This window comes from Symphalangus syndactylus, chromosome 12 (assembly GCF_028878055.3).
Source record: "Symphalangus syndactylus isolate Jambi chromosome 12, NHGRI_mSymSyn1-v2.1_pri, whole genome shotgun sequence".
Taxonomy (NCBI): domain Eukaryota; kingdom Metazoa; phylum Chordata; class Mammalia; order Primates; family Hylobatidae; genus Symphalangus; species Symphalangus syndactylus.
In genome coordinates this window covers 65,032,448-65,056,934 of record NC_072441.2, presented here as the reverse complement: position 1 = coordinate 65,056,934, position 24,487 = coordinate 65,032,448, and the positions used below count along the sequence as shown (strand labels likewise).

Below are 24,487 nucleotides of genomic sequence, written 5' to 3'. Positions count from 1 at the left end.
ATTGACAAGGCAGCACTGCTGACAGGCTATTAAGGGAAACCGGATATGCTAGTATTTGTTGAAATGATCATTAATTTGCTTAAATGCTGGAAACTTCGGATATGTAAACATCCACACTGTTTGAACATTTTTTGTACATCAAAGGATTTTCAAGTGCTTCTGTCTGGCTTGCATTTGCTAACATTGCAGCAGCAACAGCACTGGAGTAGTTGAAAAGGGATGCATTAATCATTTGTAAAATGACAGAGCAGAACAAGATTATGCTTTCTTAAGCAGGAATACATGAGCCATGGATGGCTTCAGGGTCTTTGGATCCTATGAAGCCATCAAACAAATTTTGCATATAGGCATATTCATTTTTCTAGGGATAAACTCTATGCCTTTTCTAAGATTCTCAAAAAGGTCCAGAACCACCAAATGGTTTAAAAAATCACAGACTGGATTATTGTAAAGGCTTTTTCCAGCTCTAAGACTCTAAAGAAAATCAATGTCTTAGTTCCTTATGGAGTCTAACCTGGATGGGTCATTGACTTCATTTGTTTTGTCAAAGCCACAGTCAAGTGCTCCCTCTACACCACCCCCTCTTCCCAACAAAATATGCCCAAATTGTGCCATTTTTAACTTTGTACAAACAAGACTATTTTTCCCCCAAACAGCATGATTTAACTTGTTTTAATGTAGTCTGCTATAAAAATGAAGACTTCTGCATGGTATATTTGGCTTTACAAACGTTAATGCCTAGTTAATGCTTGTGTTATATGGTACACATCATTACAATCTGTTGGCCAGTAACAGCTTTTGCAACATGGGTTAATACTAAAATCGTGAATCATGGAACTTTTACTTAGCACACACACACACAATCTACAGCAAACTTAAATACTAATCTATAATACCTAACTGGGTTATTGGATCCATTGCAAGATTGTGCTTATTTATCTCAGAAGATAGGCAACTAGCAAAAATACACATTTCTTTTGCATATCCCCACCCCCATATTACACTGTAAAAGAAATACATTATTCAGTGCACTTCCTAAGAAATAAACTTCCTATAGTATCTCTCTCTCTATATATCTACCCCAGAACAAAGGAAGAGCACAATGCAACTTTTAAGATTACCATTTAAAGCAAGAGACAATAACTCTCTGGCACTGTAGCCTCCTCTCCAGTTTAGAAAGTTTAGCTATTTTATCAACACTATTCATTTTGGCTCTGCATAGGAATAAAGTTCAATGCATGATTGCCTTGGACAGTTTAAGATACCCCCTACTTCATTTTGATAGACACCTTGGGGCATTAGTAGCATTTTTATTTTTCATGTATTTGCCTTTATCAAACTATAAGCTGTGGAGTTGCCAATATACTCCATTGTGATTTATACACTGATTTCCATCACCTGCCTTTTTACTATCAACTCTTATTAGATTAAAAAAATAGACTTAAATTATAGCAGGAAGTCAGGGCTGCTGGATAGATGTTGGCTCGGAGAATGTATGTGAAGACAGCAAGGCCTCTCCTGTATGGACACAAAATCATATAACCACTGTGTCTGAGCTGGGTTGTGGATAGTCTTATTTGGCAGAGGGGGATAGTCATTATATTCTATGAACCTTGCCAGCTGTACTGGCCTACACAGTTGGAAAGTTTGGAGGCTTTTGTCCACATAGACTTGCTCTGATGAAAATGACAGAAGTTTCTAGAATGAAAGAGGTTGCAACTTGGCAGCTTGCAAGCTAAATCCAGCTGCAGAAGTGTTTGTTTAACCAGCACCATTTAAACATTTTAAAATCAGTTCTTGATATTTAAAAATGAGAATGTTTCTCATGAAAATTTGGATTTCAAAAAATGTGAAGAACTGGTAATCCTGGTTTAGCATTCTTGCACAGCAGTAAGCAGATGGAGCTGAACAGATGCCCTTTTTAAATGGGGCTTGGGCACTTTAGTTTGCCTCAGCTCCCACTACTCCCAGCTGTTTTACATCGCTTGAGTGAGAGGCCTGTTTCACTTATTTATATGACCAGTTGAGTTTTGTGACAATGGGGTTAGTTTAGCTCTGCCTATTTATTTTTTTAATAGAGATGGGGTCTCACTATGTTGATGAGGCTGGTCTTGAACACCTGGTCTCAAGCGATCCTCCCATCTCAGCCTCCCAAAGTGATAGGATTACAGGCATGAGCCACTGTGCCTGGCCAGCTCTGCCTTTTTATGATACTGAAGATCTGGGCTTGATTTGGAATTTCCTCACCTTCCTGTGGACAAAATTCCTCCTTTGATTGCGTCCCAGCCACATCTAGTTGCTTCGGTAGGTAATCTTAATGTGCAGTTCTACTTGTCCTTTATGCTATATTGCAAACTCCAAAGATATAATCACACTAATATTTATGTGTTTAAGTGTGTGTGTATGTTAAACATGTAAAGGGGTAATGTATCTACACAGATATATGTATACTTCCCATTTAAGCAAAAGTTAATTTGGTTTTACAGATACAGATACCAGGTTCTGGCAGCTTGGAGAATAAGTGTACAATTTGGTAAAACTTGTATAATTCTGACTTATAATATTACAAAGAGTGAATTTCAAGTTATTGCTTTTTGATTACAGAATAAAAAATTCATTCTCTTGCAAAACTTTTATACAGAATGAGTAACCATTTCCTATTCAAGTAACAGCAATCAGAATCAGAAGTTCCTTACACAACAGTAGATGCTTGAGACATTTTTTGAATGGAGATGTGATTTCATTCTGTTCAAGAACTTATGCAGGAAACTGGGAGTGACTTAATTTTTCAAAAGTACAAGAAAATCAGCACCCCAACTGCTTAGTGCTCAGGAGGGTTTCTCAAGGGCTCTATAAAGCTCAGCTTGTGGTGGGTTCACACCCACCTTTAGAAGGATTCCCATTCTACTTATGCAGCCTTGTTTCAGAACACAAAGCTTGTATTAAAACATTAAAAGAGGATTAAAAGCAGTGTTGGTTTTTAACATTCAGAATTCGCAGAGGATCTCATTTTCCGCAATTAAATGATCTATTTTGTGTTTTTTGCTGCAGAATCACATTCATATGGCAGTCATATTTCAGGCACTTTTAAAACATGTTCATCTGGAATAAAAATCTGCATGAACCACTTCTGCATAATTCAAAATGAGTGTTGAGTGATTCTAGTTCCCAAATACATAGCAAATCACCACATGGTGATTCGCTTTCTTCATCACAACATGACGGTGACTGCTGAGCTTGAGACATCTTTGAGGTGCCTTTCTGGCTTCAGTAAAAAGATGTGAGCCATAAAAATCCAAACTACTCAGTTTCTACTTAAAAAAATACAAAATGGTGAAATATACTAAATGTATTATACAGATGGTTTCAGCTACTATCAAAATAAATAACATAATCTGACTCAAAAGTCTGACTGAGCTTTTGAAGGAAATCTGATGGAATGTCAAACGTGGAGACTCCCTCCTAGGGACTAGCTGCTGGTAGGCAAAAGTAACTCAACATCCTTACCATTTGCTACCACAGTATTGGAAGAGCAGCTGCTGGCAAGGTCTTCTGTGGTGGTAAAAGAGGCTGCCTGGGTATGAGTTTTGGTCAATGGAGTGGTAGCAGATGGAGAAGGGGTGAGGCCAGGTTTTTTGGGTGGGATGGGTGGAGGGTTTCCTCTCTCAGCTCTGGGGATGGTTGGGGACTTGATTCCTGGAGACAGGGGGCTCAGGGGACTGGACACTTTCCCTGGAGTAGGTGAATGGCTTGTGTCACCTCTTGGATTGGCAGTGTTGGCCAGATTTCGATAGTCTGTGCCAAAGGGAGAGCTGTTGGGAGAGACTGGCTTGATTGGCCCTTGTTGGCTAGTGAATCTGGAGAGCACCTGAGTGACTGTGTTTCGGGCCAGCTGCTTGGCAGCAGAGTTGTCTATGAGGGTGGGGGATAAATCCCTGGACGGAGGGCTCTGTAGGCCACTGGCTTGTTGGTCCTGATCTGCTTGGGACTGAAATTTGTGCCGAGCTGCATGGAACCGTTGGTTGATCCCTACTTGGTAGGATGACTGGTAGCCAGGGCTGCTAGCTGACGACCCCAATAAACGCTTAGTGAGTACCGGCGAAGAGCAAGGAGAGGATGTTAGAGAGGAGGAGGCAGTGCTGCTGGGAGACAGTGAGCTCCCACTGGAAGGGAGGGGACTGGGCATTGGGACTGGAGTCTCAATCCCCACAGGACACCCACCGTTCTCCACTGGTTTCTCTTGGGCCAATGCCACAGATTTTTCCCGTGGAGGCACTTGGTTTTCTACATTGTTGCCTGCAGTCAGCTCCCTGGTAGTTTGTATTTCTGGGTCACAATGGCCATTGGTTTTTGCATATGAGCAAGCAGGAGTGGCAGGACCAGGCAGCCCAGTGTTTGTCATCTTGGCTATGTTGCTCCCGTGGGTTCTTTCTGCTGGAAAACTCTCTGTTTGGCAAAACACAGACATTAGCATGAGAGGCTCAGTTGCTGTGCCTTTGGACACGGTTACTGGTTTCTTCAATTCCTCATTAGGGCTACTGTGCTGGTGGGAAGCCTCTAGGTCCTTCACTATCTTCTTTAAACTTTCCATTTCTTCTTTCAGGGTTTTGGTCCGGTTCTCTTCTCGGTTCAGTTTTGCTCTCAGTTGTTCCCTTTCGATGTCAAACTCGGACAACTGCTTCTCTACCTGGGCCTCAGTCTGCAAGCCTCTCTTTCTCTCAGCTGCCAACTCTTCCTCCAATTTACTCACCCGGCTCTTCTCCTTCTCCAATTTCAGGCTCAGCTCTCCTGCCTTCTGTCCTTCCTCGGCTGCCTTGTTGGTGGCTTTCTTGCACTCAAGCACTAGCATGGATGACAGCTGCTTGTGGCGGGAACGCTCCTCTTCCAGCTGACTAGAGAGCTTCTTCTGTTCTTTTTCAAACTTTTTCACTTGGGATTTTTCAAATTCCAACTAGAAAAAAAAAGAAAAGAGAGACATACTGACAAACTATGATCAAGTAGAGTGTCTTTGTTAGCTGTTCTCTGGTATACAGGATTAACATGCACATCACAGTGCTTAGATAAGTACTTCTGAAATTTTAGAACACCTAAAACAAAAAATGCACACGCTATGATTTAATCTTTCTTTGATGATTTGGGAGGCACTTCTAGTTCCTGTACTGTCTTGGAGTGACTAGTGGGAATATGATGTATCTTTGTGTTTCACGTATGTGGAGGGCATCAGAACCAATCAAAACAAGATAGCAGAAAGCTGTATCAACCACATTTTGTGATGAATGTTGCTGAAAACAAAAAAGTTTCAGCAATAATTTTCTTGGGTCTTAGAAACAAACAAACACAAATAGTTGCAGTTGAATCATACTTTTTTTTTGAGACTGAGTTTCGCTCTTGTCTCCCAGGCTGGAGTGCAATGGTGCAATACTTGCTCACTGCAACCTCTGCCTCCTGGGTTCAAGCGATTCTCCTGCCTCAGCCTCCCGAGTAGCTGGGATAAGTCACGCACCACCACACCCGCCTAATTTTGTATTTTTAGTAGAGACAGGGTTTTTCCATGGTGGTCAGGCTGGTCTCAAACTTCTGACCTTAGGTGATCTGCCCACCTCGGCCTCCAAAAGTGCTGGGATTACAGGCGTGAGCCACTGTGACCAGCCTGAATCATATTTTTTACACAAATATAGTCTGTTTGAATTGTCTTCCCAACCCTATTTGAGGCAGAGACTCTGCATGAGAGGGAAAGGGTTGAAGAAACTCAGTGTTTTTCAAACTCTGAGATCCATTAATGGATGGGGAAATAAACCCTGAGATCCATTAATGGATGGGGAAACAAACTGAGCCACGACTAGAACTTTAAAAAAATATATAAATAGAAAGCATCAATGTGTACTGTCGCAGTAGGGGTTATATATGATTTCATGAGATTTTTGTTTCAGGCATAACTGTGTATGTCTACATATACTGGTTGTGACATAAAATGTCACTTCTTACTGGGGGTTCTAAGTCAAAAGTTTGAGAGCTACAAGCGCTAAGTTACCATTCCCCAAAGAGTGTTCTATGGAACAATAATCCCACAGTGAGGGATCTATGCCAATAAAAGATTTTATAAAACCATGGATTTGCTAAACACAGAATACCCTATCTTGTTCTTGAAGACTCACAATGTGCTTCTGCATACTAAAGATCCTAACAAAGTTAGAAACCTGTTTAACTTTGCTTAATCCAGTAGTTCCTAAACTTATTTGACCACAAAGCCCCTTTTCTGAACAACACCAATTGGCATCCTGCAGAATAATCTTTGGGAAATGCTGTTCAAGGCAAATGCTACTCTGAATCCCTCTACCTTAATTACCTGTTGAGTCAGCCTCTCTCTTTCCTTCTCTAGCATGTAGGTGACATCATCTCCTTCAGCCGTATCCTGTGCATGGCGCTGCCTTTCTTCCTCAAGGTCTAGGATCACCTTTAAAGAATTTTTTAAATTTCATTTCCAAATATCAAGGAGTCACATTTATTAATACAACCAATAAGTGCCAAATCAGGTACCTAAGATAGTTCCACAGATCAAACAAACAAATGAATAAATGAAACCCAGCAAGGGCTATCAAGGAGCACACTGCCTTACAGTGAAAGACATGAAAGCTCTGTGTTAAACAGTAAGATACTTACTTTACTTGAAGTATGTAGAGAATGATATGCAAACAGAGAGAAGAGAGCAACTAATCAGCTAGAGGGGTGGAGGAGGTGTCGAGAATTAACAGAAATTCCAAGAAACTGCAGGCAGTTTGGTGTTACTAGGGGCCAGGTGTAGGTGATGGAGCAAGACAGGACCACAGAAACCTGAAAGCTGAGATTTTCCTCTCAATGCTCAAATCACCGGAGGCACCAAAGGAGGAGCCTGAAATTCAACATTTCAAATAGGTGACATTCTAAGTGTGCCTTAACTAATAATACACATTTTTATATAGTTAGATAAGAGGTGAATAGACTCTCTTGACTTCCTACTGCATGTAAAAAGGCTCAAATATACAGATCTTAAATGGAGATTTTTCATAAGGCCTTTAATTTAACCTGCCTACCCCTATTTCACTTATCCTGGTGCCAAAGGATTAAGCCCAATTTTAAGGAGAAGACAAATATTTTTCGAGACAGGGTCTTGCTCTGTCACCCAGGCTGGACTGCAGTTGTGCAATCATGGCTCACTGCTGCCTCGGCCTCCCGAGCTCAAGCGATTCTCCCACCTCTCAGCCTCCCGAGTAGCTGGGACTACAGGTGTGCGCCACCACGCCCAGCTAAATTTTAGTATTTTTTGTAGAGATGGGGTTTTGCCATCTTGCCCAGGCTGGTCTCGAACTCCTGGGCTCAAGTGATCCACCTGCCTCAGCCTCCCAAAATGCTGGGATTACAGGTGTGAGCCATCACACATGTCCGAGAATACAAATTTAAAGAGACATTTTTCACACAATCCCATCTACAACTGCAAATATTCTGATTGCTTAGTAGCTTCTGCTCATGCTTCAGAAGTGCCTTGGCCCAGACCTCCAGGGTAGAGCACTCTTGTCCCAAAGGCCATTTCTTAGTCTTCTCACTAAAAATTTTTACGAGTGAAGAGAGAAAATTTTCTGGGACATGAAACCTCTCCATAAAAATAAAAATGAGCTCACGCCTGTAATCCCAGCACTTTTGGGAGGCAGAGGCAGGAGGATCGCTTGAGACCAGGAGTTTGAGACCAGCCATTTCCTTCTCCCTCTCCCTCTCCCTCCCCCTCCCCCTCCCTCTTCCTTCCTTCCTTCCTTTTGGGGAGACAAGGTCTTACTCTCACCCAAGCTGGAATGCAGTGGCATCATCTTAGCTCACTGTAATCTTTGCCTCCTAGGCTCAAGTGATCCTCCCACCTCAGCCTCCTGAGCAGCTGAGACTACAGGCATACACCACTACGGCCTGCTGATTTTTTGTAGAAATGGGGTGTTGCCATGTTGCCCAGGCTGGTCTCAAACACCTGGACTCAAGTGGTCCTTCTGCCTCAGCTTCCCAAAGTGATGGGATTACAGGTGTGACCCACTGTGCCCAACCCAAAACCCCATTTCTACAAAAAAATACAAAAATTAGCCACGCATGGTGAGGTGTGCATGTAGTCTCAGCTACTCAGGGGGCTAAGGTGGGAGGATCACCTCAGCCCAGGGAGGTCGAGGTTGCAGTGAGCCATGATTATGCCGTTGCACTCCAGCCCAGGCAACAGAGTGAGACTTTGTCTCAAAAAAAAAAAAAAAGGAGGCCAGGAGTGGTGGCTCACGCCTGTAATCCCAGCACTTTGGGAGGCCAAAGTGGGCGGATCACCTGAGGTTGGGAGTTCGAGACCAGCCTGACCAACATGGAGAAACCCTGTCTCTACTAAAAATACAAAATTAGCCAGGCATGGTGGCACATGCCTGTAATCCCAGCTACTCGGGAGGCTGAGGCAGGAGAATCGCTTGAACCCAGTAGGCAGAGGTTGCAGTGAGCCAAGATTGTGCCACTGCATTCCAGTCTGGGCAACAAGAGTGAAACTCCATCTCAAAAAAAAAAAAAAGAGACTGGTGCTGTGGTGTGTGCTTGTAGTCCCAGATACTAGGGAGGCTGAGGTGGATCACTGGAGCCCAAGAGTTCCAGGCTATAGGGTGCTATGATCGCACCTGTTAATAGCCACTGTACTCCCGCCCAGGCAACACAGCAAGACCCTGTCTCTCAAAATAAAAGAAAGAAAAAAAATTTGGTGCATTTCCTTTTTTTAATCTAATTTTTCAATTTAATAGAAAGACATGCTTTTGGCCAAAAGTGGTAAGTCATATCTTCTCCCTTTTGGGAGTCCTCTAAAATTACAGAAATGGAATAAAAAGACTAAAACCCTACAAAGGAGAGAGCCTCTAGGAAAGAAGAAATTTTAATAATAATTTGAAGAAGAAAAGAGGCTGGAGGAGTGGTAACTACTTTAGTTTGAAGGAGGGAAGCTGTTTTGCCTTGCAGAGCCCCAAAGAGATGGAACCTGGAGGTGGCAGGTACTGCAGGGGAGAGGTGAAATGTAGAATAGAAAACAGGAGAACTGGCTCAAAGCCTTTTTTTTTTTGTGTGTGTGTGTGTGTGTTTGTTTTTTTTTTTTTGAGACAGAGTCTTGCTCTGTCACCCAAGCTGGATTACAGTGGTGTGATCTCAGCTCACTGCAACCTCCACCTCCTGGGCTCAAGCTATTCTCCTGCCTCAGCCTCCTGAGTAGCTGGGATTACAGGAACGCCATCATGCCTGGCTAATTTTTGTATTTTTAGCAGAGACGGGGTTTCACCATGTTGGCTGGCCTGGCCTCGAACTCCTGACCTCAAGTGATCTGCCTGTCTTGGCCTCCCAAAGTGCTGGGACTACAGGCATGAGTCACCGTGTCTGGCCTTCAAAGCCTGTATTTTCAGAATTATTTGTCCCATCACCCTGATTCCTGCACACAGACCATCAGCATCTGGCCTCTGTCACATCTAGCATTCCCAAATCCTGAGCCTGTCACACTCAAGAAATAGTGTGACAGGCTCAGGATTTGGGAATAGTAGATGTGACAGAGAATGGTGGTGGGAAAAGAGGATTAAATTTGTTCTGGGTAAGGGTTAAGGAGAGGAAAGGGAGGCGGGGTGTAAGATAACTAAATCTGCACCTATATAAAAGAAAGTAATATAAACGTCTAAAATTGATAAAGCAAGAGAGAATAGTGCAGTATTTAGAAATATGGAGGTTAGCTACCGAAGTGAATGGCTAAAAGAAAAAACTGGTTGCCTGTGAATACTGGGGAGGATGGGGAATGAGAAGAGGTGGAATAGGAAACTCTGTTTTTCATTGTAAGCACAATGACCATGTAATTTATTATTCAAACTAGAACATTTCTGACAGTCAAAGGGAATATGGTTAATAACTAAGCCAAGGTGACAGGCATAAGCTGAGACTATGAGCACCCTAATTATAAACCTCTAGGTACTGTTTGATTTCTAACAAAATTAGTGTTCTACTTTGATGAACCACTTAAACTTGAACCTGGGAGGTGGTGGTTGCAGTGAGCCGAGATTGTACCACTGCACTCCAGCCTGGGTGACAGAGTGAGACTTCACCTCAAAAAAAAAAAAAAAAAAAGAACAGATAGGTACTTTGTTTCAAAAATTTAATATTCACTTAAAACATTTAGCACTGCAATACAGTATTAAGAAATTTTGAATTATTTTTAACTTCTTCCTCTCTCCAATCACCTAGGGCCACAAACTGTCCCTAGTACACCTTCCATGGGCATGAAAGCTAGCCCAACTAGCTTCAACACAACTCAGTCACCTCATGGATGAAGTGGAAATAAAGCCTGCCTATTAAACAAGAATGTTGTGAAGATTTTTAGAGGATTATGTAAAAGCCCCCCCCATCCAATTTAGGCAACTAACTCCCACCCACTGATACCTTTTAAATTGGAGTGTAAATGTTTTCAGATTACTTCATTCTAACCAGAGGTTAAACATTTTTGGGTCTTGGGTAACTTGGAGAATCTGATTAAAGCTATGGAAAAAATACATTTCCTACAAAAATGCATAAACTCTGAACATTCTGTCTATTTTCTGGGGGACTGTGGAACATCTGAGGCCTATCCATGGTTAAGAAGTTCCACTCTGGCCTTTCATTTGGCTTCTGTGAAGGGAAAGAAAAGATCATGGGCAAGATCCAGAGCCTAGAAAATGTATCAGATGCAATTTAAGCAGATGGCTGTAATGCTGGTAACCATAAAAGTAAGGTCCACCAAATTTTGCAGCTGCTAACCCAATTTTTCTGATGAAAATGTTTCCTACCAACTGCACTGATAACTGCCTTGTTGGCATAAATTTAAACTGACAGTGTTTTAAAAATGAAGATTGTAGCCAAGCATCTTTTACAGGCCAAATTTGAGAAGTAAATGACAAGATGACAAGTTGGTGAATAAATTCACAAGCACTAGAATTCCAGTAAGATGAAGCAGAGGAAAGCACAGGTTTGCCTTCTTAGGGCTTGTTAGAAATGGAAACACACACACACACACACACACACACATACACACATACACACACTCTTTACTAATAGGGTAGAACAGCTTTAAGGTAAATAATGTAAATAACCGTAAGGTTTGCCTTCCTAATTTAGGGCTTGTTAAATATGGAAACACACACACACACACACACACACACACACACTCTTCACTAATAGAGTAGAACACCTTTAAGGTAAATATAACCTAGGGACTGTTTATGGTTTCTTGAGCAACAAAATGCAATGAAACTCAAAACTAGGAATAATAGGAATAAATGTAAATAATCTATTGGCTTCTGTGTTTATCCTCAGGTAAATTCTTTCTCTCCCTTGGATATAGCATGCCTCAAATACCTGTTAATCTTTTTATTCCTTAAGTAAGCAAATAGAGAACACTCCCTTCAGCTACAAGCTTGGCCAAACCCCAAAGTTTGAATAATCAAGAACTGAAAAAACATACAAAGTGTTTCGGAGTGATATATCAAGAAGGAATGCAGTCTTAAATAATGTGTCTGGCACATTCTCTAAACTTAACATTTGGAATAAGCTGTGTTTTCCTTTCTATCTCCCGGCTCTTACATAAACTAAGGGGCTTTTTGATACCCGTGAGATGTCCCAATTGAATTACTGTGAAAAACTGGCAGCTGACAAGAAAGTATCAGGCATAATTTATAAAGACTTCACAAAGATTTACACATCAACTGAGGTGAACCTACCTTTCGGTGCCTGCTCTCAGCAGCAGCCAGCTGGGACAGCATGCGCTCCTGCATGTTCTTGCACTGCTTCATCACCATCTTAAGAATAGAGAGTGGGTTTGTGCAGACTGGCTGCTTTTCGCCATCATTTTTCTCCTTCAGTGTTTCAAAATCTCTCTGTAGAGCCATTAAAGGATCACTGATGTTATATTTTCCATAGCGTTCTTCAATGAAAGTATCTCTGTGTTGGGCCTGGGAAAGAGGAAAAAAAAATAAGCATCTTACTTTTTAAAACTACTGAGGAAGGGGGATTTGCTATCCAGTGGTTATACATTAAAGGTTGTGGTATTAGTATAAATGTAACCTACTAATTACAAGTCAGATTGAGCCATCTAAAGAAACAGCATTAGAAAGGTGGCATGGTATATTAACAAGAACAAATACTTATAAAGCACTATGTATTAGACATTGTTTTAAATATTTATAGTCAGATTAACTTGTTTAAAATTTACAACCCTGTAAGGTAGTGCTATCATCTCGATTTCGCTGATGAGAAAACTATTCCTGGTTACTCGTCTAGCAAGCTGTCTGAATTGGGATTTAAACCCAGGCAGTCTGGCCCCAAAGTCTATGTCCTTAACCTCTGTGCTTAGTGACTCTGCTTATATCTGCTTATGAATGCTTATATTACTAGCAGCAGGTACATCTTATTTTTTTCCGTGTTATGGCATTGGCATTTCTAAAACATGTTAAGCATAATTTTATGAGTTTATATATTTAGAGACCTAATAAAATGCCAGCAGATATATAAAGCGTGCAAAATATAAGTAGGATCACATTGCAATCTAGGACTACTTGTGATCTGTACATATGAACCATTACTCAGCTATTGATGGGTCAAGGAGGATGGAGGCACCTCACAACCAGACATACAGACAAAACCTCTTCCACCTGCTGCCAAATTCCACCCCCTCTTCTTGTCTCTGGTTGTTACTTTCCATTCTCTTTTCTCTTTCAAGGCTTGATGAGACTTGGGGATAACCATGTAAGAAAGGGATGCAGGCTGGTGCTTGGAGTCTGGTCAAGGGCGTTAGCCCTGGGTACCCAGTTGGGAGTATAAGGATCAGGAGGTGGATGGAAAGATATTCCTAGGCTTCCCTCTTTCCTTATCTCTGTAGGAAGAGCTTGAAGAACTCCATATGAGCATCATACATTACATGCACATTACTTTTTACTTATTACACAGATATTTAAAAGTTTCTTGAGATATTTTACAATGAAAAATGAAGTGTTAACACAGGGTTGAAGAAACTAAAAAAATCACAGCAAAGTACTATATAATTTAAGCTTTCGAATTAAATCTAGTTATGAAAATTACTATTATTTATCCATTTTTAAAAACTATTTAATCAGTAGTCATGTTTTCTTAGCATTGCCATCCACAAATAGAAGCCTGTTTAAAAAGAAAGGGAAATTTGCAATTCAATGGCTATGTTTTAATTTAAAGGAAACTTTAAGAAAATAAAGCAAACATGGGTTTTCTATAACACAGAACTATTTCAGTGCTGAAAATCTGAAGACTTCTTCATTGACTGTACAATTTAGGCCCCAGGAATCACTTAGGCTTACGGTAAAATTTTATGTTCTTATCAGCTGGCAAATGTTCAAAGCAGTTAGAAGTTCTGGGTTTTACTTCTGGCTTGACTGCAGCCATCTTACTTTATGACATTACTGGAGTATTTGGATGTTATCTGTATACTGGACATATGAAGAGAGAAATCCATTTCTTTAAGTTACGAATAACTATCTTTCTAGCCTTATTGTGTGTGTGTGTGTGTGTGTGTGTGTGTGTCTGTGGGTGAATTAAAGTGGGGGAGGTATAAAACACAGAGTCTAAGACGAAACCCTACTTTTTTTTTTTTTTTTGAGACAGAGTCTCACTCTGTTGCCCAGGCTGGAGTGCAGTGGCGCAATCTCGGCTCACTGCAAGCTCCACCTCTTGGGTTCACACCATTCTCCTGCCTCAGCCTCCCGAGTAGCTGGGACTACAGGCGCCCGCCACCACACCCAGCTAATTTTTGTATTTTTTTAATAGAGATGAGGTTTCACTGTGTTAGCTAGGATGATCTCGATCTCCCGACCTCGTGATCCGCCTGCCTCGGCCTCCCAAAGTGCTGGGATTACAGGCATGAGCCACCGCGCCCGGCTGAAACCCTACTTTTTTCAGCTCCAAGTTAAAAAGAAAATTCACAGTAAAATTTCAAAATAACCTCCAGTCCATTTAGGATGGAGAAAGAAAAGATCAACTCCAGAACCAGCCATTCTTCTTCTTATTTTAAAACACGGTGAATGGCCAGCCGCAGCAGCTCACGTCTGTAATCCCAGCACTTTGGGAGGCAGAGGCAGGAGAATCACTTGAACCCAGGAGTTTAAGACCAAACTGGGCAAAATAGGGAGACCTTGTCTCTACAAAAAACAAAAAATTAGCTGGGCATGACGGCATGTGCCTGTAGCCCCAACTACTTGGGAGGCTGAAGCAGGAGGATTGGTTGAGCCTAGGATCTAGGCTGCTATGAGCTCTGATTATACCACTGCATTCCAGCCTGGTTAACAGTAGGAGAACCTGTTTCAAAAAACAAATAAATAAATAAAACATACTGAAAGTAAAACCAAAAAGCTAGTTATATTTTAAAAGCAACAGTGCCAAACGACATGGGGCTCATCAATGTTTCCCTTTTACCATGTTTCTTTAAATTCAGCTATAAAAATCTGAAATTGATTACCTGTAACTCATTGAAAGTATCAATGTTTTTTTTTTTTTTTTTTTTGAGACAGGGTCTGGCTCTGTCAACCAGGCTGCAGTGTAGTGGTGCGATCACAGCTCACTGCAGCCTTGACCTCCTGGGCTCAAGTGATCCTTCCAACCTCAGCCTCTTGAGTAGCTGGGACTAAAGGCACACACCACCTCACCCAGCTATGTTTTTTTTTTTTCCACTTTTTTAGGCCATGTTTAGAAAAATAGAAAAGTTTATTAGAAGAAGCAAAAGAAAAAATAATCTCTTTATGCAGCTGAAATACTACTTTTCTAACTGTCACATTTCTTATTCATGATAGCCATTTCAGTATGGTTAGTGAAGGTAAAGGAATAATTATTGGCACTGTTGGTTTAGTGAGGCAAAAAGGAAATAGAAAAAGTAAGCCCAAATATTTTTAATAACCTTTTCCTTTTCAGAGCACCATGGAGAAAGTGGGATGGAAGAGTAGGAGCTGGGACTACAATTCATGACCTTTACATCAGATCTGCTGAGAAGCTGTCTCTCTGGTTTGAGTAGTATATAGTTAACTAATCCCCAAAATATGACTTTTAAAACCCACACTGTGATTACCCTGTATAATTAATAAGCACTACAGAGTTATGAGTAATAGACAAAGAACTTCTTTGGTGAGGTCTCAGCCTGAGAACAGTTGTTTGGCTGTCTGCTTTCTCTTGTAGTACTTCATAGTAATTCCATAATCACTTGCATAGTTATTACAAGTTGTGTAATACAGATGGCTTTGCTTGTAAAGGAAAAGGATCTGTGAAATAACCTAAAGAAGACTCTTTGTTAGAGAGCGATTCTCTTAAGTACATTCTAATATGGGGTCAAATATAGGAAAGGTGAATTCAAAGTCTATATTTATTATATCAAACACTGGACTGGAACATGGAAGACAGAACATGGTATTCTTCAATTAACTTAATGATTCAGTCAGGTGAACTATATGGATTACAGGTTTAACAGTATAAATAATAACAAAACCCCAAAACAGATATTAAGATTTGAAGAATGAAGAGATTTAATGGGGGTGTGTAATGATGATCTATTCCTGCATACCAATCACCCCCAAAGTAGGCAGGCTAAATAATAAACATTAAAAAAAAAAATCTCACAGTTTTGGAGGGTCAGGAATCTGGGAGGGGCTTAGCTGGGTGGTTCTGGCTCAGGGTCTCATGAGGTTGCAATCAAACTGTTGGTCAGGGCTGTAGTCATCTGAAGCCATGACTGGGACTGGTGGACCCACTTCCATGCTTACTTACTCACATGACTGTTGGCATAGGCCTTGGCTCTTTACAAGTGCCAGCTTCCCACAAAGCAAGTGACCCCCAGACCCCTAAGAGAGACAGAGACCAAGATGGAAGTCGCAATGTCTTTTATAACCTAATCTTGGAAGTGACATACCATCATTTCTGATGTATTCTATCAGTCACACAGACCAACTCTGGTAAATTTGGGGGCAGACTACCCAAGGGTGTGAATATCAGGGGGTAGAGATCATTGGGAGCCATCTTGGAGGCTGGCTACAAGGTCAATGACTAGATGGGCTACCACTATCATTTATATCTCAGGTCAAAATTTAAAGACCAAACACCTATATTCAAAACTATCGAAGCTGAGTTTTAATATATTAATGATATTTCAGTTATTTTATAAGAAATTTTAAATGATCTTAGATTTGAGTTTTGGGGGGTTTAGTAATAAAAATAAAGTAAATTCAATTTTATTATTTTTAATTCAATAATAATGTGCACTTTAACTGAACAGAAATTCCTACATTGTCAGAAAACATGATGGTCTTTAATTTCAGACAACAGAAAAATAACTGGCTGGTTAGACAGATTCAATAATAGAGGGTATTATCACAGCAGTCAGAGCACACTAGTCATCTATTACTCATTTATTTTTACTATCGCAGGCTGAATGAAACACACCACTACTGAAAGCTTAAAATCAAATCACATAATCTTCTTAGAGTCCGCCATACTTGCTCTCCAGAAGTTTCAGCTGTGTTATTCCTAACTTCAAAAGGAAATATGAAGTAGTCATCTCCTCCCCACTTCCCAGTATAGTGTGTGTATATATTCCAATCTTAAAGTAGGAAATCAATTTCTTTTTATTTTTTGGCACCAACATGAAAAATGGTTCAAAATCCAATGGTGAAAAATTAAGGCTCATTTAATTGGAAGTTTATATTCAACTGTAAGGTTTTATTTTCAAGACTCAGGCTGGTACCATAACTGGATTAGGATGTATTTTTGCCACTAAAGAGACAGTTCTGAAGCGATATTTTAAAAAGTAATTAGCAATATGAACATCACAGGTCTTCAAAGAAATCTGAATACTTCATGCCAGGGACCAGAACAAGAATATGATTCCAAGCATTTGGTTAATGCTATCAAAAGCATGTTAAAAGGAATCATTTTCACATGCACACTGAATCTATTTATTGTCAAGTAATTCACACTATAGATAAACTATAAGTAGTTTATAGCAACCTGAGCAACTGGAAATAAAGCAAACATTCTGGATAAAGATGACAACAATATTCTAAGAAAACCCTTGTTCTGGAAATTCCTTTACAATTGCTGAACGAGAACTAGATTTTAATGCTTGATACTAATAAAAGAGCTGATTTAGCCTCATTTAAATTAAACTTTATTTTTTGGAAAATAGTAAAAACATTTAACATGACAGTAAAGAGAGAAAATTGTCATGATTTAAAAATATTTCAGGCCAGGTGCAGTGGCTCACACCTATAATCCCAGCACTTTGGGAGGCCAAGGCAGGCAGATCACTTGAGGTCAGGAGTTCAAGAACAGCCTGGCCAATGTGGTGCAACCCCGTCTCTACTGAAAATACAAAAATTAGCCAGGTGTGGTGACTCACAACTGTAATCCCAGCACTTTGGGAGGCCAAGGTGGGCAGATCACTTGAGGTGAGGAGTTCAAGACCAGCCTGGCCAACATGGTGAAACCCCATTTCTACTAAAAGTACAAAAATTAGCTGGGCATGGTGGCGCACACCTGTAATCCCAGCTACTCAGGAGGCTGACACACGAGAATCACTTGAACCTGGGAGGGGAAGGTTGCAGTGAGCCAAGGTCGTACCACTGCACTCCAGCCTGGGTGATAGAGTGAGACTCTGTCTCAAAAATATTTTAACTAACTGTGAAATAGAATGAACTTCAAATATTCCCTCTGGAGTCAACCTGCAACCACAAATATTTATAAAAGCAATTATTTACATAAGGACAGATGACCATTTATTATTATTTGACTAAAGTGTACTAAATTCTATTCAAGACTAAAAATAGTTTAGTATAAATAGGTACAAGTGTGGCACTTCTAGCCATAGGCTGCTTGTTGATAGCATAAGGATATGAGTAAACAGGCTGGGCACGGTGGCTCATGCCTGTAATACCAGCACTTTGGGAGGCTGAGGCAGGTGATCACCTGAAGTCAGAAGTTCCAGACCAGCCTGGCCAACATGGCAAAACCCTGTCTCTACTAAAAATACAAAAATTAGCTGGGCATGGTGGCGGGCACCTGTAATCCCAGCTACTTGGGAGGCTGAGGCAGGAGAATTGCTTGAACCTGGGAGGCGGAGGTTGTAGCGAGCTGAGATTGCTCCACTGCACTCCAGCCTGGGCGATAGAGCGAGACTCTGTCTCAAAAAAAAAAGAATATGAGTATACAGCATAATGCAGCTGCTTCAACATTCAAATTCCAGAGTCCTGTGAAACGTTCTAAGGAAACTGAAATCAAATGTGTTGAGATTTTTTTTTTCTTTTTGTTCTTAGTTGTTCAGTGTAGGTAGGTGGTTGAAACAAATTATATGTACATTCTGGACTGAGTCCACAAGAATAACTTTTTGACATGGGGAAGAAAATGTGTTTAGGAATTCAACAAGTACTGAACATATTATTGAACTGATAAAGGGAGAATGCTCTGAATATAAATTAAAATTTTAAAGTATAATTTAAAAATAATTTATTTTTGGCCAAGGCGGGAAGATCACCTGAAGTCAGGACCTTGAGACCAGTCTGGCCAACATGGTGAAACTCTGTTTCTACTAAAAATATAAAAATTAGCCAGGCAGGCCGGGCGCGGTGGCTCACGCTTGTAATCCCAGCACTTTGGGAGGCCGAGGCAGGCGGATCACGATGTCAGGAGATCGAGACTACGGTGAAACCCCGTCTCTACTAAAAATACAAAAAAAATTAGCCGGGCGTGGTGGCGGGCGCCTGTAGTCCCAGCTACTCAGAGAGGCTGAGGCAGGAGAATGGCGTGAACCCAGGAGGCGGAGCTTGCAGTGAGCCAAGACTGCACCACTGCACTCCAGCCTGGGCGACAGAGCGAGACTCCGTCTCAAAAAAAAAAAAACAAAAATTAGCCAGGCATAGTTGCACATGCCTGTAGTCCCCACTCAGGTGGATGAGGCAGGAGAACTGCTTGAACCTGGGAGGCAGAAGCTGCAGTGAGCCGAGATTGCGCCACTGCACTCCAGCCTGGGCGACAGAGTGAGACACTGTCTCAAAACAAAACAAAACAAAAACTAAAAAACGTTATTTTTTAGAGCACTTTTGGGTTCACTGCAAAATGCAGCAGAAGGTACAGAGATCTCCCATATATTCCCTGCCCCACAAAGGCACAGCCGCCCCCGTTATCAGTATCATCACCAAAGTGGTACATTTGTTCCAACTGAAAAAAGTATTATTTTAAATGATACATTAGATACTAATCTCTTTTTTCAGGAGACCGTACATTTCTGAAAATACAATGAGAAGATGCATACCTTATACCATATACAAAAATAAAAATGCATCACAGACCTAAAGAGAAAACTGCAATAGGCAAAAGCATATGAAAATGTGCTTAAGTCATTAGGGATCAGGGAGGTGTAAGTTAAAAAAATAAGAAGATACCACTATACAGCCACTAGAATGGCTAATATTACAGACTGACAACATCAAATGTTGGAAGGAATGTAGAGTAAGTAGAACACTCACACATTGCTAGAGAGAGTATAAAATAGTACAGTTACTTTGGAAACTGATCTGGAAATTTCTCATAGTTAGACAAATCCTACCTGTAATTCTACTTCTAAGTATTAAATATTAATCCAAAAGATATGAAAACACATTTCTACAAAAGAGTTTTATACAATTACCTATAGCAGCTTTGTTCGTAATAGCCCCAAACTCGAAATAATCAGATATCAATCAACAGGCGAATAAACAGAATGTGGTATATTCATAAAATGGAATACTAGACAGCAATAAAAAGGAACAAAGTGCTGATACATACAGTGACACTGATGAACCTGAACATCATACTGAACAAAAAAAAGAGGCCAGGCATAAAAGAGTATGTTCCATGTGACTTTGTTTAGATGAAGTTGTGGAATAAACAAAACCAAACTATGGTAAACAAAAAATCAGAACAGTGGTTTCCTCTGGGGACGGGGATGATTGACTGGGAAGGGGCACAAGATCCTGGTGTGATAAGAATGTCCTGTGTCTTGATAGGAGTGTGGGTTATGTGGATGTGTGTATCTGTAAAAACACATTGAATTGAAATGTTTAAGATCTGTGCATTTCACTATATCCAAATTATACCTCCAGTTAAACAATGTAAAATGTAAATATATATAATAAAAGTTAAAAGGAAACAAGTTATATGTAGTATATGTTTTACATACAGTATTTCCAAAACAGATAGGAAGGTCAAATCAAAGTATTTTTAACAATAATGACAGCAAAAACAAGAGACATTAACACTCCAGTGTTTATTGCCTGCTAAATACTGTGCTGAGTATTTTACATACCTAATCTATTCCTAACAGCATTCCTCAAGAAGTAAACATCACTATTATCTTCATTTTATAGAAAAACTGAACATTAAACATGTGACTTTCCCAAGGTCACAAAGCTAATTAAGTAGTGAAGAACAATAAGTGTTATATATAGTTAAGTGCTGACTATGTTAGTTGATTGAATAATACAGAAATACATCCGCAGGACTTTGTAGGAATGAATTTCAATTTAGTAGGTCTTGATCAGTAACTTAAAAATGAAACAAAACAGAATAAAAAACACTGCAGAGCACTGCATGTTAGAAGATGCATTTTGAGGAACTTTTCTTCTAGCCTAAGAATATAGGTGTGTACCCTGGGTCACAATGCAAAGTCTACTTTTTAATATGTGTTACTGTCCAAAAAGTTTGAGAAACACTAGAATGGAATGAAGAATGCAAGAAATCTGAATCCTGAATCTATCATTTTAAACAATTTAAGCTATGATAAACATGGAAATTCTAATAGAAATGATAAGTAATCAGTATTATTGTTTTATTTTAAACTAACAAATGTTATAAAGTCTATCAACCAGGAGAGGTTTGGCCTAACACCAAATATACACAATGTAACAAAAAACAAACAACACAATACATCTCTGTGTTATCAGTGTTAAACAACCAAATTATTATTGAAGAAATCTGGGAAAGTTTTCTGGACTTGTGCATGATTTGCAGGGCCCAGGCTTTGAATGGTTTGAATACTTAATGTTTGCTGGGTACTGTGTATTATAAGCGATGTGAGTAATGGCATGGGAACAGAGATGTGACTATGTAAGATGTAGTCCGCTGCCCTCAAGGAGCTTAAAATTTGCTAGACAAGTATAAGGCCTAATATCAGCAATGAACAAATAGCCTCTCCGTTTAAATGTTTTCTAAACAATATCATTAGTGTTTAGAGGAACACCAAGTACAATTTATTTGAGATTGGAATTTTCTAAGACTTAGACTTTACATTCACAAGGAATAGGAAGGAAAAGGCCAACCCTGGAAGTGGGTGGGTTCTGGCAGATAAATGGAGCAATCGGCAATTTAATGAATTACAGGAAACACCATGAGGTTGGCAGGGTTCAGGTAGGGGGCCCACACAACCCAAAACTGTCTCTGAAGTATTACACAAGGAAACCCAGCCTACAGACTATAGCTGTGTGTGATACTTTAAGTTAACCCTATGAACTTGAAAAATCTTTATTGGAGATGTGCTGGGCTCTTTCACTCACTATTAACAGACAGTGCAGAAAACTCCAAGGTTAATATATTTTAAAAGAGCTCAGTAAACAAGATGTGAAAGGAGATCTTCATTTCCTCTAGTTAAGGTACTCTATGGGAGAGAGATCTGAAGCTGCATAACTGTGAGATGGGTCTTAACTCTAAAAATTTATTTGAAGCAAGTTTCTTAAATTATAAACAGACTGCTATTACACAGAAACATGCCAAGAAACAAGCTGCTCAAAAGTAAGGTCCTGGGAAGAGGGCCTTATCTTGGTTAAGAAGTAGAAACTATTCATATTTAGAAGTTACCAAGTAACAGGAATAATAAATTTGTGGGGGAAGTGGAGGTGGGGTGTGAAAAGAGACAGGGCAGAATGAAAAAGGGGACAGTAATACTTTAAGACCCTCACCATAGCGAGAGCAGGATGCCAGGGCAGGCAAACAGAAGCAAGGACAGTGTAATCATACATCCTAATGACAGAAGGTGGAATAGAATATCTAAGTAACATATTAAGATAAAGAACAAGCCCTATGTCACAAGTCGGCAGATGGAAAGGCAGCAATTTCGGCTGTCACTGTAGTCTTACGTAGAGAGAAGTAGCTAGCTAGCTATTCGGTTTCAGCCAGCAGTCAAATAGATCGATTGGGACTCAAATTAAGGAAGGATCATTCTTCTCTAGAGAACAAAATGGGGAGAGAGTAAAAAGGTCAAGACTAAAAAGTAAAAGGTGGGCTATCATTGCATTGCAGGGTGTTTAGTGATAATTTTGAATATAACCTGGCAATGGTCATCACTGCAATAAGGCACAAATATATGGTGAAATCGTGCATGCTAAAGTTGACCACTGCAACTATTAAGTCCAAGTAATCCCAACCTAAGACTGCCTTTATCTTCTGTTCATGACAGAAGTATACAACAAACCCACAGCCAACATCATACTGAATATGCAAAAGCTAGAAGCATTCACCTTGAAAGCTGGCAAAAGACAAGGATGCCCTCTCTCACTACTCCTATTGGAAGTCCTGGCCAGGGCAATCAGGCAAGAGAAATAAATAAAGGGCATCCAAATAAGAAAAGAGGAAGTCAAACTATTCCTGTTTGCAGATGACATGATTCTATACCTAGAATAGATACAGAAATATAGAATACAGAAAAACCCCATAGTCTCAGCCCCAAAACTCCTTCAGCTGATAAACAACTTCAGCAAAGTCTAGGATACAAAATCAACATACAAAAATCACTAGCATTCCTACACACCAACAACAGCCAGGCTGGCCAAATCAGGAACGTAATCCCATTCACAGTTGCCACACATAGAATAAAATAGCTAGGAATACAACTAATCAGGGAGGTGAAAGATCTCTACAATGAGAATTACAAAACGCTGCTCAAAAAAATCAGAGATGACACAAACAAATGGAAAAATACTCCATGCTCATGAACTGGTAGAATCAATATCATTAAAATGGCCATACTGACCAAAGCAATTTACAGGTTCAATGCTATTCCCATCAAACTGCTAATGACATTCTTCACAGAACTAGAATAAACTATTTAAAAATTCATACAGAACCAAAAAAGAGCCTGAACAGCCAAGGCAATCCTAAGCAAAAGAACAAAGCTGGAGGTATCACGCTACCCAACTTTGAACTATACTACAGGGCTACAGTAATCAAAACAGCATGGTACTAGTACAAAAACAGAACAGAATAGAGAGCCCAGAAATAAGGCAACACACCTACAACCAATTGATCTTCAACAAAGCTGACAAAAACAATGGGGGAAAGGACTCCTTATTCAATAAATGTTGCTGGGTTAACTGGCTAACCATATGCAGAAAATTAAAACTGGACCCTTTCCTTACACCATATACAAAAATTAACTCAAGATGGATTACAGACTTAAATGTAAAACCCAAAACTATAAAAACCCTGGAAGACAACCTAGACAATACCATTCTGGACACGGGAACTGGCAAAGATTTCATGACAAAGACATCAAATGCAATTGCAACAGAAGCAAAAATTGATAAATGGGATCTAATTACTTAAGGGCTTCTGCACAGCAAAAGAAACTATCAACAGAGTAAACAGACAACATACAGAATGAGAGAAAATATTTGCAAACTATGCATCTGACAAACGTCTAATATCCAGCATCTATAAGGAAGGAACTCAGCTGGGTGTGGTGGCTCACACCTGTAATCCCAGCACTTTGGGAGGCTGAGGCAGGTGGATCACAAGCTCAGGAGATTGAGACCATCCTGTCTAACATGGTGAAACCCTGTCTCTACTAAAAATACAAAAAATTAGCTGGGTGTGCTGGTGGGCACCTGTAGTCCCAGCTACTTGGAAGGCTGAGGCAGGAGAATTGCTTGAACCCAGGAGGCAGAGGTTGCAGTGAGCCAAGATCGCACCACTGCACTCCAGCCTGGGCGACAGAGTGAGACTCTGTCTCAAAACAAAAACAAACAAAAAAAAAAATGAAGGAACTCAAACAACTTTACAAGAAAAAAAACCAAGCAATTCTATTAAAAAGTGGGCAAAGGACACGAATAGACTCTTTTCAACAGAAAACAGACATGTGCCCAACAAGCATATTTTAAAATGCTCAATATCACTGATCATTAGAGAAATGCAAATCAAAACCACAATGAGATACCATCTCATACCAGTCAGAATGGCTATTATTAAAAAGTCAAAAAATAACAAATGTTGGTGAGGTTGCTGAGAAAAGGGAACACTTATACGCTATTAGTGGGAGTGTAAACTGGTTCAACCATTGTGGAAAGTAGTCTGGCAATTCCTCAAAGACCTAAAAGCAGAACTACCAGTAATCCCATTACTCAATATATACCCAAAGGAA

General features: G+C 40.1%; 1 protein-coding gene across 2 annotated transcripts in view; it reads right to left on the bottom strand.

The window, feature by feature from the left end:
• Nucleotides 1-657: 657 nt before the first annotated feature.
• The window catches only part of CTTNBP2NL (CTTNBP2 N-terminal like), a 64,573-nt gene continuing 40,743 nt past the window's right edge, over nt 658-24,487 (bottom strand). For both annotated transcript variants that reach the window (XM_063625699.1, XM_063625700.1), the window contains exons 4-6: nt 11,760-11,990; nt 6,347-6,454; nt 658-4,951 (exon numbers count right to left, since the gene is read on the bottom strand). In XM_063625699.1, the coding sequence (XP_063481769.1) occupies nt 3,470-4,951; nt 6,347-6,454; nt 11,760-11,990 (1,821 nt within the window). In that variant the 3' untranslated portion in view covers nt 658-3,469. The remainder of the gene's footprint in view (nt 4,952-6,346; nt 6,455-11,759; nt 11,991-24,487) is intronic.